We start from the raw sequence: 13,309 nt of genomic DNA on the forward strand, positions 1-13,309 counted from the left end.
GATCTCTGTGAGTTTGAGGCCAGCCTGGTCTACAAAGCAAGTTCCAAAGCTACACAGAGAAATCCTGTCTCGAAAAACAAAAAGCAAAACAAAACAAAAATGCTGGGCACAGTGGTACATGCCTGTAATCCTAGTACTTGGTAGGCTGAGGCAGGAGAACTGCTGTGAGTCAGGGCCAGACTGGTCTACATAGCAAGATCCTGATTCAAAAATACAAAAAGGGGGGTGGGGATTTAGCTCAATGGTAGAGTGCTTGCCTAGCAAGCACAAGGCCTGGGGTTCGATACTAGGCTCCAAAGGAAAAAAAAATACAAACATCAAATAATTAAAAGGATACCTTCTTTCTCATAGAAAAAAAGAAAAGAGGGCTGTCCTATTTCTTACTGGAAGCGAGGATGCCCAGGTATCAGTTTTTGATTTTGACTTTTATTTTGGGGGATGGGAGGACAAGATCTCACTCTATAGCTCTGGCTGTCCTGGAACTTACTATATAGACCTCACAGCGATCCACCTGCCTCTGCCTCCTGGGTGCTGGGATTAAAGGTGTTTGTTACCATGCCCAGCCCCCACTGAATTTTCTTTGACCAATGAAACAGCACTGAAAGGGAACAGGGCCTACAGAAGGGTGCAGTACCTTGATTTTGGCACCCAGCATCTCAGCAGCATCCTTCTCTCGCCGCAGGTCCTCCATCTTTTTCTCCTTCTCCTTCAGCAGCCTCATCTTCTCCTCTGCAACCAAGCTGTGGTCCTCTACAATGGCCCGCTTCTCAATCTCCAGTTTTTCTTGCTGTTCCCGCCAGTAATCATCCTTATCATCCCCTTCCTCCTCACCCTCTTCTCCCTCCTCCTCCTCCTCTTCCCCACCCCCACCACTGCCACCACCTTCCCTCCGCTTCTCTCGCCTCTTCCTCCTGCCAATGGAGCGTTTTTCCAGCTGGGCCTTGAGCCGAGCAATTTCTTCCTGGAATTCTCGAAGCAGAGCGTCCTTTGGGTCCTCATTGACCCTTGGCTTGTTCTTAATGTTTTTGGCACGGTTGGCATATCTCAGAGTGGTCAGGGTCTCTTCTACATTGTACGAGGCAGGCCCCACATTGGCTACCATCACAGTTTTGGCATTGCCACCAAGGGAATCTTGGAGAAGCCTAGTCAGCTTAGAGTCTCTATATGGAATGTGGGTGCTCTTGCCATCCACCAGGGCAGAGATGACATTGCCCAAGGCTGAAAGGGACAGGTTGATCTTGGTCGCTTCCTTCAGTCTTTCCCCTTGAGCACCAGTCTTGGCTTGCCGCTCACTGCCGGCAAGATCTACAAGGTTCAGTTTTCCTACCCGGATGTGGTTTTCCCCATCTAGGCCCACCTCGCTGCATTCGATGGTGATGACAAAGATTGCATGCGACCGTGAGCTGTGCTCGTTCATGTTGGTAGCACCGACAGAGCGGTTTTGGTTGCCCACATTCATCACATGCTCTATCTCCTTCACACTCTTGGTGACAAAGGAAGACAAATCCTTCACGTACACACCTGTATCGGGTCTCTCTTTGAGCTCCAGCCTTTTGGTCTGATCCTTTGAGAGCAAGTCTCGGATCTCTTCCTGATAGATCTCTAAGTAAGAAGCCCTGACCAGGTACTGTTGATTTTGCGATCGAGAGATGTGTGTGAAGATGTGATCAAATGAGTTGGGGATGACCCCTCTTTTCTCAGGGTCACCACGGACTCCCTCCATGGTATAGGTTTTCCCAGTTCCCGTTTGTCCATAGGCAAAAATTGTGCCATTGAATCCCTGTAGGACAGAGTCCACAAGTGGCCGGAACGTCTCATCATAGAGTTCAAACTGCTTGGCATTCCAATCATAGACAGCATCAAAGGTGAAGGTCTTGGGCATCTCATGGGATGTGCCTTTGGGGTTCTTCACAGACACCTGCCCCAGCTTCACATCCACATCTACCACCTTGTCATAGGATGCAGCCTTTTCTTTACCATTCATGGGCCGACAGCGAACTACCACCCGGACTGACTCTGAGCTTTTTAACTTGGACATGATGAATTCTGACCAGCTTAGCCTTGAGGGCTATGAATCCAAAATGGCTCAGGATGCTAAGGTCCTAGAAAAAAAACAAAAGTAGTGAGCATGGAACAGCTGTCGTCGAGGGCTGCCTGACAACAGTGAGTACATAAGCCATCTTCACTTGCTACCCTTCTGATAGCCATAGTTAATCATTTTAGGATACTGAGTATTTCTCCTCATGGGACCGTAACCAGTTTCAGTAGTAAAAGACTCCAGTCCACCAATACTAATTCTTATCCACCCTCAGTCAATATTATATTATATTATATATATTATATATATTATTATATTATATTATATTATATTATATTATATTATATTATATTATATTATATTATATTATATTATATTATATTTAGAAACTACAGGAAGCTTTTCCTTACCTTTGTTTTTAGAGAAAGGGACTCAGCCTTATCTCCTATTCCTCCTGCCTCCATCTCCATGTGCTAGGATTACAGCATGAAGTATCGCACCTTTGGTTTTGTTTGTGTGTTAGAGATGGCTCTGCATCACCTGCCCAGGGCTGCTGGAAACTGAACCATACTCTACTGAAAGAGCATCAGACATTCTTAACTACTGAGCCATCGCTCTGGCCCTCACTGAAGTCTTTTAAAAGCCTATGAACTACTAAATCCCTAATTCATACCAAAGCCTAGTAAGTAAATAAGTGGAGCATGGGGTGTAGTTTACACAGTATGGGCTTAATGGGGACATAAGAGTGAACCCTGATAGAAACCACTGACCGAGGAATAGCTCAGCAGTAGAGAACACTTGAGCAAACAAAGGCTCTGACTCAGTACCCAGCACCGAATAAACACACGAAAGGCACACAAGAAAACGAACAGATAAAGAAGTACAGAAAGGGGGTGGGGGGAGAAGATGGGTACAGTGGCAGCCTGTAGGGCTAGATTTAAGAGACTCAAGCAGCATGACTCTGAGTAGAGGCCAGTCAGTGCTTCATAGCACAGCCTCGTAGGGTGGCTCCGGCACCATTTACAAGACTGTGAGTTCTACCCCCGCACCACAAAATGGGGGGATGCATAGACGAGGTCTGACGGGCGTTTGGTGTCTCACAGCCTTGACGGGGGCATCAGCCCACAGCACACTTCAGAGAGAAGACTCACTGTGCACTAACTCGAATGTTCCAATACCGTAGCTTGTGCTGGAATTCTAAGAATCAATACAAGATGGTTTATATAAAATGTGCTGTCAGTGAGGATGTGGATGGTGGTGCAGTGCATTCAGCCATCAATTTAATAGATTCTGAATGCAAGGAGGAAAAGGATAAAAGAAATGTAAAGGAAGAGAAAAACAGAAGCTTGTTTGCTGCCAGGAAACTCAGAAGGCAGAATAGGTGGCCAGATGTGTCCTTAGGACAGACAAAGGAGAGACAGACCAGAGCCCAGAGGGACACAAAGACTGCAAGCTCCTGATAACCTCAGTGCAGGGAATTTTAAAAACAGATGACTCATGTTTTAAAAATTAGTATTCAAAAGCCCTTTAGAGACAGATCTCACTCCCTTGCCATATTCCAGCCACCCAGCTCTCCTGTCCACAGACAAATGTCATTAGATCTTTGCCTCTTCTTTATTTTATGTGTGTGGGTGTTTGGCCTGCATGTATGTCTACGCACTGCATGCATGCACTGTCTACAGAGGCCAAAAGGCAGCACTGAACCCCCTGGGACTGGAGTTACTACTAATGGCTGTGAGCTGTCTTGTGGGTGCTGGGAATTGAACCCGGGTCCTCTGAAAGAACAGTCAGTTCTCTCAAAGCACTGAGCCAGCTCTTCTGTCCCATTATCACAGTTTCAATCTAATATTTTTATTTATTTATTTATTTACTTACTTTTTATTTATTTATTTATTTATTTTGGTTTTTCGAGACACGGTTTCTCTGTGTAGTTTTGGTGCCTGTCCTGGATTTCACTCTGTAGACCAGGCTGGCCTCGAACTCACAGAGATCCATCTGGCTCTGCCTCCCGAGTGCTGAGATTAAAGGCGTGCGCCACCACCACCCAGCTTCAATCTAATATTTTTTAATAATGTGATGTTATGCACGGTAATACACAATGGTTTGCATCTTGCTCTTTCTTACTACATCCTATCTTGAAGTTCATACCCTCAACAAATTGAGCCTTCTCTTTTAAGACAGCAACATACTACCCCACTGTATGGATACATCTAACTTATTTAACCTCTGCTAAGGTGCACTTTTGTTGCTGGACGTGGCAGTGCATACCTGTAATCCCTGCATTTACCTAACTAAGGCAAGTGGATTATGGGTTGGAGGCCAGGCTTGGCTACATTGTAAGACCTGTCTCAAACAAACAAAATAGATAGCTGTTTCTGATAGTCCACTGTAACAGAAAAACCTAGGACACAGGGTGGAGAGATGGCTCAGTGGTTAAAAGCACTGGCTGTTCTTGCAAAGGTTCTGAGTTCAATTCCTAGCAACTACATGGTGGCTCCTAACTATCTGAAATGAGATTTGGCACCCTCTTCTGGCATGCAGGCAGAACACTGTATACATAATAAATAAATCTTTAAAAAACAAAAACAAAAACCTAGGACACATAATCATTTCATTTGTGCACAAATATAACTGTAAAAATAAATTCTCAGAAGCTGAATTGCTAAATCAAAGGATGCATGCATTTGTAACTGCAGCATACAGAAGAGCTGGAGTTATCCTACACAGAGGACAATGCTCCTCCCAGAAGCCATAAATTGCCAAATGAAAAAGTCCAGTGCCACATGCAGGAAACCTCTTTTCAAGTGGTTGTTCAGGGGTGTCCCAGAGGCTCCCCCAAATAACAAAGACTATTGTTACTGCTCTTGGTTGCCCACCAGAACTTAATGGTAAGATCCTACTGCTGAAGACACTACACACTGGGTCACAGGAACGGAGAATCAAGTTGGTACTCATCAGGAGGCTTCCTTCTTACAGGCTGCTGAGGGTGGGGGTGGGAAGGCATCAACAGTCTTACTCAGCTGTGAATCCTGCAGAGGACCGATGACTGGCGTGGTAAGGTGTGCACATGGGTGTGATAGTGGCAGGGATAATATGGAGGTAGCCAGTGGATTTCTGGTTGGAGTTAAGGTCCACTCCTCAGGGGGAAATGCATGCCTACTTCTGTAAATCTGGCCAAGAACCCACGGATAGGGAGCTCACAGACTCCAATAGATGCAGAACTATTATTTTGATAAATGGATATAATATCAAACTGCACTCTGTATTTGCATCTCTATACCCATATATTAGTTCTCAGACTTCATCAGAGAAGTTTCTTGTGCAATGGATGGTAGTTAATGCAGAAACTCACACTTGGCCAAGTGCAGAAAATAAGTCCCGTGGAGCACTCAGCCACAATGGGACATCTACACCATCCCCATCCCCCCCCCCTCGTCCAAGGATCAGAGACCACGGTAGAAGAGGCAAAGGAGATACTAGAAGCCAGAGGTCAGGGAGGACAGGGGTGAGGCAGATTCTTCTGGCCATGACAGGACCTCCCAGTAGCTGTGGTTGTTTGTACAAGATCAAGTCAGTGGATGTTCTAGTACATGTGGGGGTGGGGCTCTCAAGCCCCCAGCCCTAAGCCCCAGCCCTAGCTGAGGAGCTGTTGACAGCTGATGGCTCTGAGGGAGAGTGAGTCAGCTTTCTTTAGTGTGTGGCCCCTGGTAGGTCACCCACACTCTAGTGGATGGCCCTATACCCACAAGTATAAGAACAGCATAAACTGGACTTGGTGGACTATTAAAAAGAAGAAAAGGAAAGAGAACATGAAGTTGGAAGGGGACCAGGGAAGGTAGATCTAGAAGGAAATAAAAGGAGGGTAGGGTAGAGGGTAAATATGATCAAAATACATTACATGGCATTCTCAAATAGTTGATAAAATTATATAAAAAGTAAAAATAAAAATTAGAACCAAGAGCTGGATCTCTTACTCTCTTTGAATGTGTTTTCTGTAAGTTCTGCAAAAACAGGAGTCACTATCCTTTCCGATGGAGGACTGTCACACTACAGGGCACCGACAAATGCTCTACCATAGCTGTCTGCTGATATAAGATGGATTACATTACCACTGAAGGGTTTGGGGATTGGAGGTGTAGCTCAGCAGAGGGGCACATGCCTAGAATGTGGGATGCCATGGGTTCAGTTCTCAGAATTAGAAAGAAAAAAAATCCTTCTAAAACTTTCTTCAATGGTCACTGCAGGGTCTATGGTTAGACCTTCATTTTGTCCGTTAAGCATCACGACAACCATTTTCTACTGTTTAGTTTGTAGTTTTCCTCTTAAAGAAAAATTGAGATAGAAATACCTACCCACTGACACTGAGTAAGAACTAAATCTCATGCGAGTTAAAGAAAATTACACAGGCTACTCCATTCATTACAGTCTTACAGTCAAAATTTGGGATTTCATCACATGATAACCAAAACATTCAGGGGGCTGGAGAGATGGTTCAGAGGTTAAGAGCCCTGGCTGCTCTTCCAGAGGTCCTGAGTTCAATTCCCAGCAACCATATAGTAGCTCACAACCATCAATAATGAAATCTGGATCCCTCTTCTGGCACACAGGCATACTGTATACATAATAAATAAATAAATCTTTAAAACAAACAAACATTCAGGAGGGTGAGGCAGTAAGATTGTTAGTTGGAGACCAGCCAAGACTACATATTGAGATTTTGTCTCAAAATAAAATACAAGAGCCAGGCTGTGGTGACACATGCCTTTAATTCCAGCGCTCCAAAGGCAGAGGCAGGCAGATCTCTATGAGTCTGAGGCCAGCCTAGTCTACAGAGTTAGTTCTAGGACAGCCAAGGCTACACAAAGAAACCCTGTCTCAAAAAAAAAAAAACCCAATAAATACATAAATAAATAAAGTAGAAATGTTGTCAGATGGGAAGAAAGAACCAGATGCTGAAGCCAGGCATCGTCATGCATACCTTTAATCCTAGCACTTGGGTAGATCTCTTTGGAGTCCAGCTTGGTCACCCTGGTCTACATAGAGAGTTCCAAACGCCCCCAACAAAGATGCCTGTACCAAGCCCATGGGGCATTTTCATGATTCAGAGCTCAGGACTGACCAGCAAGTCCACTGTGAGTGGTGTCATCCCTGGGTTGTTTAAGAAAGTGGGCTGAGCAAGCCGGGGGAGAAAGTCAGTAAGCAGCACTCCTCCATGGCCTCAGCTTCGCTTCCTGCCTTGAGTTCCTGCCTCACTTCATTTCCTGATGGACTGTAACCTGTAAACCAAATAATCCTCCTTGCTCCCCAAGTGACTGTTGATCATGGTGTTTTAGCCACAGTGGCACAGAGCAAACTAGGACATGTGAGCACCAAGGAGACACTGGCCCAGAGCCTCCTATGGGAGGGCCTCGTCTGCAGCCAGACACACAGACTGCAGAGTTCGGGGTGGTGGAGGTGAAGGACAGGGCTGTGAGAGGCTCCTGTGCATCACATCCTCCTGAGGAGGCAGGCTGTTCCCACTCAGACCTGTGAAGACAACGTGGCCTGAGCCTGTTCCAGAAAAAGCCCATAGCAAAGACCTACAGGCCTGGCTACTATATTTTTTTTGAGCTGTAAAATGTGATAAGAACAAAGGAATGTGTTTAATGATCCACATTCACCTTCAAAACTCCCGACAAAGGAAGAAACTCCTAAAGATGAGTCCTCTCATTAAATCTACTCAACTTTTTTTGTTTGTTTGTTTGTTTTCTGAAACAAGGTTTCTCTATATAAAAGCCCTGGCTGTCCTGGAACTCGCTCTGTAGACCAGGCTGGCCTCGAATTCACAGAGATCTGCCTGCCTCTGCCTCTGCTGGGATGAAAGGCATGCACCACCACGCCCAGCAAATCTTAACTCTTATCATATTTCTTTTAGAGCTTTTCACTCACCCAGCTGGAGTATCCATTATTATTGATGCTTTACTTCAAGAAGACAGACTAATTCAATTTCCTGTCTCCGGAGCATCAAATCTTGTTCTGGGTCCTCCTCAGCAGAGAGGGCATTGTCAGGAGGGTGCCGGCCTCTGTCTCTATTCTCTTCCTTCTGCTCTCCTGCAGGTCTAATCACAGGGACAAACCTTGAGAGAAACCCAGCAGGTCGGTCAGCAGTCTGTCGCCTGCTTCCCAGGAACCTTTTCTGTCAGAACCAGCACCCCAGGTTAAGACCCACTGTCTGGCTGGCTGTGCAGAGCTGAGTTCTCCAACCTCGGCCTTGTGCCTGCTGAGAAGATCAGTTACTTGTCTCTCAGCAGAACCACAGTCTTCCACACTCCTCACTAAGAACTTCACTTTGGATTCATGTTGCCCTTCCTGGTTGTCAAGGAGACTCACCTCAAAGTCTAGAATTTAGTGTGGTCTACATTCTGAGCAACTGTCAGTTAATAGGACAGAGGTCACAAACTGGTCACATTCTACATGAAATGTTTTGTTCTTTAAAGTGTATGTGTGGTCACTGAGGCCACAGCTTTGTATATGCTACACAAGTACTCTACCACCAAACCACACTCCCAGCCCTCTGCTTACATTTTATTGATCAGTGTGCTATTTAAAAAAAAAAAAAGGAGGGGAGATGGGAGGAGAGGAGGGAGGGGGAAATTCGGTTGAGATGTAAAATTAAGTAATTAATTAAATAAACTTAAAAGAAAAAAAGGGGGGGAGGCAGAGTATGGTGGTGCACACCTTTAATCCTAGCACTTAGTGGAGACAGGCAGATCTCTGTAGGAGGCTAACCTGGTCTGAATAGTGAGTTTCACGCCAGCCAGGACTACATAGTTAGACCCAATCTCTAAAAAAATATAAATAGGGGTTGGGGATTGAGCTCAGTGGTAGAGCACTTGGGCACAAGGCCCTGGGTTCGGTCCTCAGCTCCGGGGGAAAAAAAAAAGAAAGAAAGAAGATAGATAGATAGATAGATCATAGACAGACAGATCATAGATAGATAGATAGATAGATAGATCATAGATAGATAGATAGATGATAGATAGATGATAGATAGATAGATGATAGATAGATAGAGAGATAGATAGATAGATAGATGATAGATAGATGATAGATAGACAGACAGATGATAGATAGATCATAGATAGACAGATCATAGATAGATAGATAGATAGATAGATAGATAGATAGATAGATAAAACAAGGGAAGGCCAATGAGATGGCTAATTGGGTAAATGCTTGCTGCCAAACCTGACCTTACTTTAATCTCTGGAACCCACATGGTAGAAGAGAATGGACTCCCAAATGGTTGTCCTCCAACCTCCACACATACACAATGACATGCACATGCATGCACATATACATACACTCACACACATTCACACTCAGAAACACATCCATACACAATAATAATTGTAACTTTAAAAAACAAACAAACAAACCCAGTACTCAGGAGTCTGAGGCAGGCAAGGCTCTGTGAATTCAAGGACAGCCTGGTCTCAATAGTAAGTTCTAGCCCAGCCAGGGCTACCTGGTGAGACTCTCGCCACCCCCCCCCCAAAAAAAAAAACAGCAACCACAACTAAACAAAACAAAACAAACAAACAAATGATAAGATGCAGCTCTGTGTACAGCTAGCTGTGCTTAGCATGTGGGAATTCCAGGGTTCAGTCTCCAGCATCAAAACCCTCAGCAACTCCACCTTCTCCACGTATTCATGTCCTGATGGAACCTTGCACATGCACAGAAGGAAACAGAGGCAAGGATGCTTCTTTTCTGTTTTTGATACAGGGTCTCATGTAGCTCAGGCTCCACTCACCATATAACTGAGACCAACCTGAACTTCTGATTCTCCTGCCTCTACCTCCCAAGTGGTAGTAGCATCACAGGTGTGTACCACCATGCCTAGTTTACACAAATACTCCACCAACTGAACTACATCTTCAGCCCCCAGCAGTGTTATAGGAAAAAAAAAAAAAATGGACACCTACACATTGCTTTATAGGGGAATCAAAATTGAAATACAGTACATCCATAGTATAGACAGTCCAGTACAGCAGACAGTAAAGTAATAAATAAGAGGTCTGTAAAACAAGCCACAGCCCAAATCTGGCCCACACCCATCTCTGTAAATAGCATTTCACTGAAACATAGCCATAATCTTTGTTTGCACATACCTAGATCTGCAATGACTATGAAATGGCCGAGTGGAGTGGCTGTAACAGAGAAAATAAGGTTCCCTAACCCCAACCCAAATATTTACCAAGCCGGACTTTTGCAGAGAAAGTTAGCCAATCCTTGAATTGGCAAGGTTTAGTCCAGACTCACCTACAAAATGAGACCCTGCCTCAAAAAAAAAAAACAAAAACAAAAGCCAAAAAACAAAAACACCAAGTCATAGAGAAGGTACACACCGATGAGGATTACCAGCTGTCCAAACTGGAGAGTGGAGGAAAACAGTGAGGAATGCCTTAGAGAGGGAAACAGATTCAACTTAACTTGCAATATTTTGTAATTTCTCTTTTAAAAACTAAAGTGAGCAAATGAGACATGAGCTGAACATGTGGCACACACCTTTAACCCCAGCACTCTGGAGGCAGAGGCACTCGGATGGATCACTGTGAGTTCAAGGCCAGCCTGATCTACATAATAAGTTCCAGGACAGACATGTCAAACCCCTATCTCAAAAAGAAAAAAGAAAGAAAATCCCACCACACTATTCCATCTTTAAAAAGATACTTGGTCTTGGCTGACCTCAGATGCTCAGTCAGAGCTCACTTGAGCTTAAGTTTAAAAATAAGTCTAGACAATGCAGTGAGAGTTTGCGCCTCCCCCCACCAAAAATCAAACAAACAAAAAAGTTACTTAAATTTATTTTGTCTCATGAGTACTGGTTTTACCAAGAAGATTCTAATAAAATATCTTAAAGCAGGAAAAAATAGAGACATTTAGCAAAGCTCTAGAATGACTGGAAAATGGTTATAAATTATAAAATTGTATTATCTCATGTCATCACTATTATATAAAAACAAAACACTCGTGAGTAGTGGTGGTGCACACCCTTACACTCAGGAGGCAGAGGCAGGCGGATCTCTGTGAGTTAGAGGCCAGCCTGGTCTACAGAGTGAGTTCCAGGACAGCCAGGGCTACACAGAGAAACCCTGTCTCAAAAATCATACAAACAAACAAAAACACTCACTGAAACATTAGCAGTGGTCCACTTTGGGTGATAGGAATGCAGGAGAGTTCCCTATTCTTTCAACACATCCCTATTTTCCAAATCGCCTCTCATGGGTGTGGCCTCTTCAAACGGGGATAGAAACAAATGGCAGCTCCACAGAAGCAGCCTTGCAAGAAGCAGTCCAGACACACAGAGCGCACGCTAATGCATCTCTAATCAATACACTGCAGCTCTGGTCCTCTAAGAGTCCAGGGAACCGCCTGCCAACTGCCTAGCCCAGGGTTCAAGACGGAGTGTCAGAAATGCAGCCCGTGCCACAGATCATTAGCACTGTCAGAAAAGCACCACAGGAAGATAAAAGCAACACTGTCAGCCGGCCTGAGCCACCTCCATGTGCAGGCTTCGCCTAGGGAAGCCTTAGTCTCTGTATCAGGACTCCGAAATCCTGAAGCACACCCTTGGCAAGTACATTCTGCATCCTCGTCCCTAGGACGACATTATCACAACGGGAGTTAGAAGATTTCCAGATGGGCACAGTGACTCACACCTGTGACTTCAGCACTAGGGAGGTATGGTGGGGGGATCACCAGGGCCCAGGGGTTTGAGATCAGTATACACACCACACACAGTGTGTTCATCTCTAGTTACAAACCATCACTATCTTGCAGAAGATTTAAGAGTCTGGTATCTGCACTGAGGGATTAGTTCTGCATTTTCTTGTGAGTGTATAAAACATAGCTGGAGGGTAGCCTGGTGTGGTATCACACACTTGTAATCTAAGCACTCAAGATGCTAATGTTAAAGATGGTGACTTGAAGGCCAGTCTGGACAACATCGAGTGATCTGTCTCAAAATACCAAAAATAACAACAAATCCAACCTTCAAATATTTGGAGGGAGATACAAGAGCCAGATAGCAATAACGGTTGTCAGGTACAGCTGGTTCTCCCTAAAAGGTCAGGTAGCAAGGCCAAGGGCAGAAGAAATTCACTGTGTGACTTTTATACCTACTGGATTTTAAATCATATGTTAATATATTGTCTAGTCAACCTTTTTTAAATCATGGGCTAGGGATGTGGCTCAGTTGGTAGAAGCTTGCCGAGCATAAAAGAAACCCTGGGTTTGATCCCCAGCCCCAAATAAACCCAGACATGGTGGTGCACAGCTATAACACCAGCGCTGGAGAGGTGGAGGCAAGGAAGTCAAGAATTCAAATCACTCTCAGCCATACCAGGTTTGAAGCTGGCCTAAATTACATAAGAAACATGAGCCCCATCTCAGAAACAAAAATGTTTCTGAATAATGTCAATATAGTACCTAGTTAAAACAATTAAGTTGCTGGGCGGTGGTGGCTAATGCCTTTAATCCCAGCACTCGAGAGGTAGAGCCATGTGGGTCTCTGTGAGTTCGAGGCCAGCCTGGTCTACAGAGCAAGATCCAGGACAGGCACCAAACTGTCTCGGAAAAATCAAAAACAAAAACAAAAACAAAAAACAAACAAAAACAAAAACAAAAAACAAACAAAAACAGTTAAGTTAAGGGGCTAAAGAGATGTCTCTGTGGTTAGAGAACTGCCTGTACTTACAGAGGACACAGGGTCATTTCCCTGGACCCACATGCTGATTTACTATGGTCTTTAACTCCAGCTTCAGAGATCTGCCTCCCTCCTGTGGCCTCTTTGAGCAATTAAACATACAATACACAGCACACACTCACAAACACACACACAAAAACAAAGACAATCTTTTTTAAAATGTAGGTAGGATGTAGCAGGAATCTTAAAGAGTCATTAATAAAATCAAACCTGAGGCCAGTTATTGGGAGTGAATGTTGGACAATCAGAGAAGCAGAACAAGCCACAACCACCTCACCTTGCCAATTCCTCAGCTGATTCTGTTTCCTCAGACTGGATGCCTCTGAGTCCTCATTCAGAATAAATCTCAGCTAAACTGCTGCTCAAAGCCTAAAACCTTATCCAGCTCTAGTTCCTGGACCTCATGCCTTATATACCTTTCTGCTTTCTGCCATCACTTCCTGGGATTAAAGGCTCTTGTCACCACTCCTGGCTGTCTCCAGTGTGGCTTTGAACTCACAGAGATCCAGACGATCTCTACC

General features: G+C 44.5%; 1 protein-coding gene across 4 annotated transcripts in view; it reads right to left on the bottom strand.

The window, feature by feature from the left end:
- Kif3b (kinesin family member 3B) overlaps positions 1–13,309 on the bottom strand; it is a 45,388-nt gene that overhangs the window by 17,206 nt on the left and 14,873 nt on the right. For 2 of the 4 annotated variants that reach the window (XM_036183932.1, XM_036183934.1), the window contains exon 2: positions 635–2,102. In XM_036183932.1, coding sequence (XP_036039825.1) covers positions 635–2,038 — 1,404 coding nt within the window. In that variant the 5' untranslated portion in view covers positions 2,039–2,102. Of the gene's footprint in view, positions 1–634; positions 2,103–7,966; positions 8,155–13,309 lie in introns of all 4 variants that reach the window. The other 2 variants (XM_036183931.1, XM_036183933.1) reach the window with 2 other exon arrangements.

The sequence above is a fragment of the Onychomys torridus genome, chromosome 4 (genome assembly GCF_903995425.1).
Source record: "Onychomys torridus chromosome 4, mOncTor1.1, whole genome shotgun sequence".
Classification (NCBI taxonomy): domain Eukaryota; kingdom Metazoa; phylum Chordata; class Mammalia; order Rodentia; family Cricetidae; genus Onychomys; species Onychomys torridus.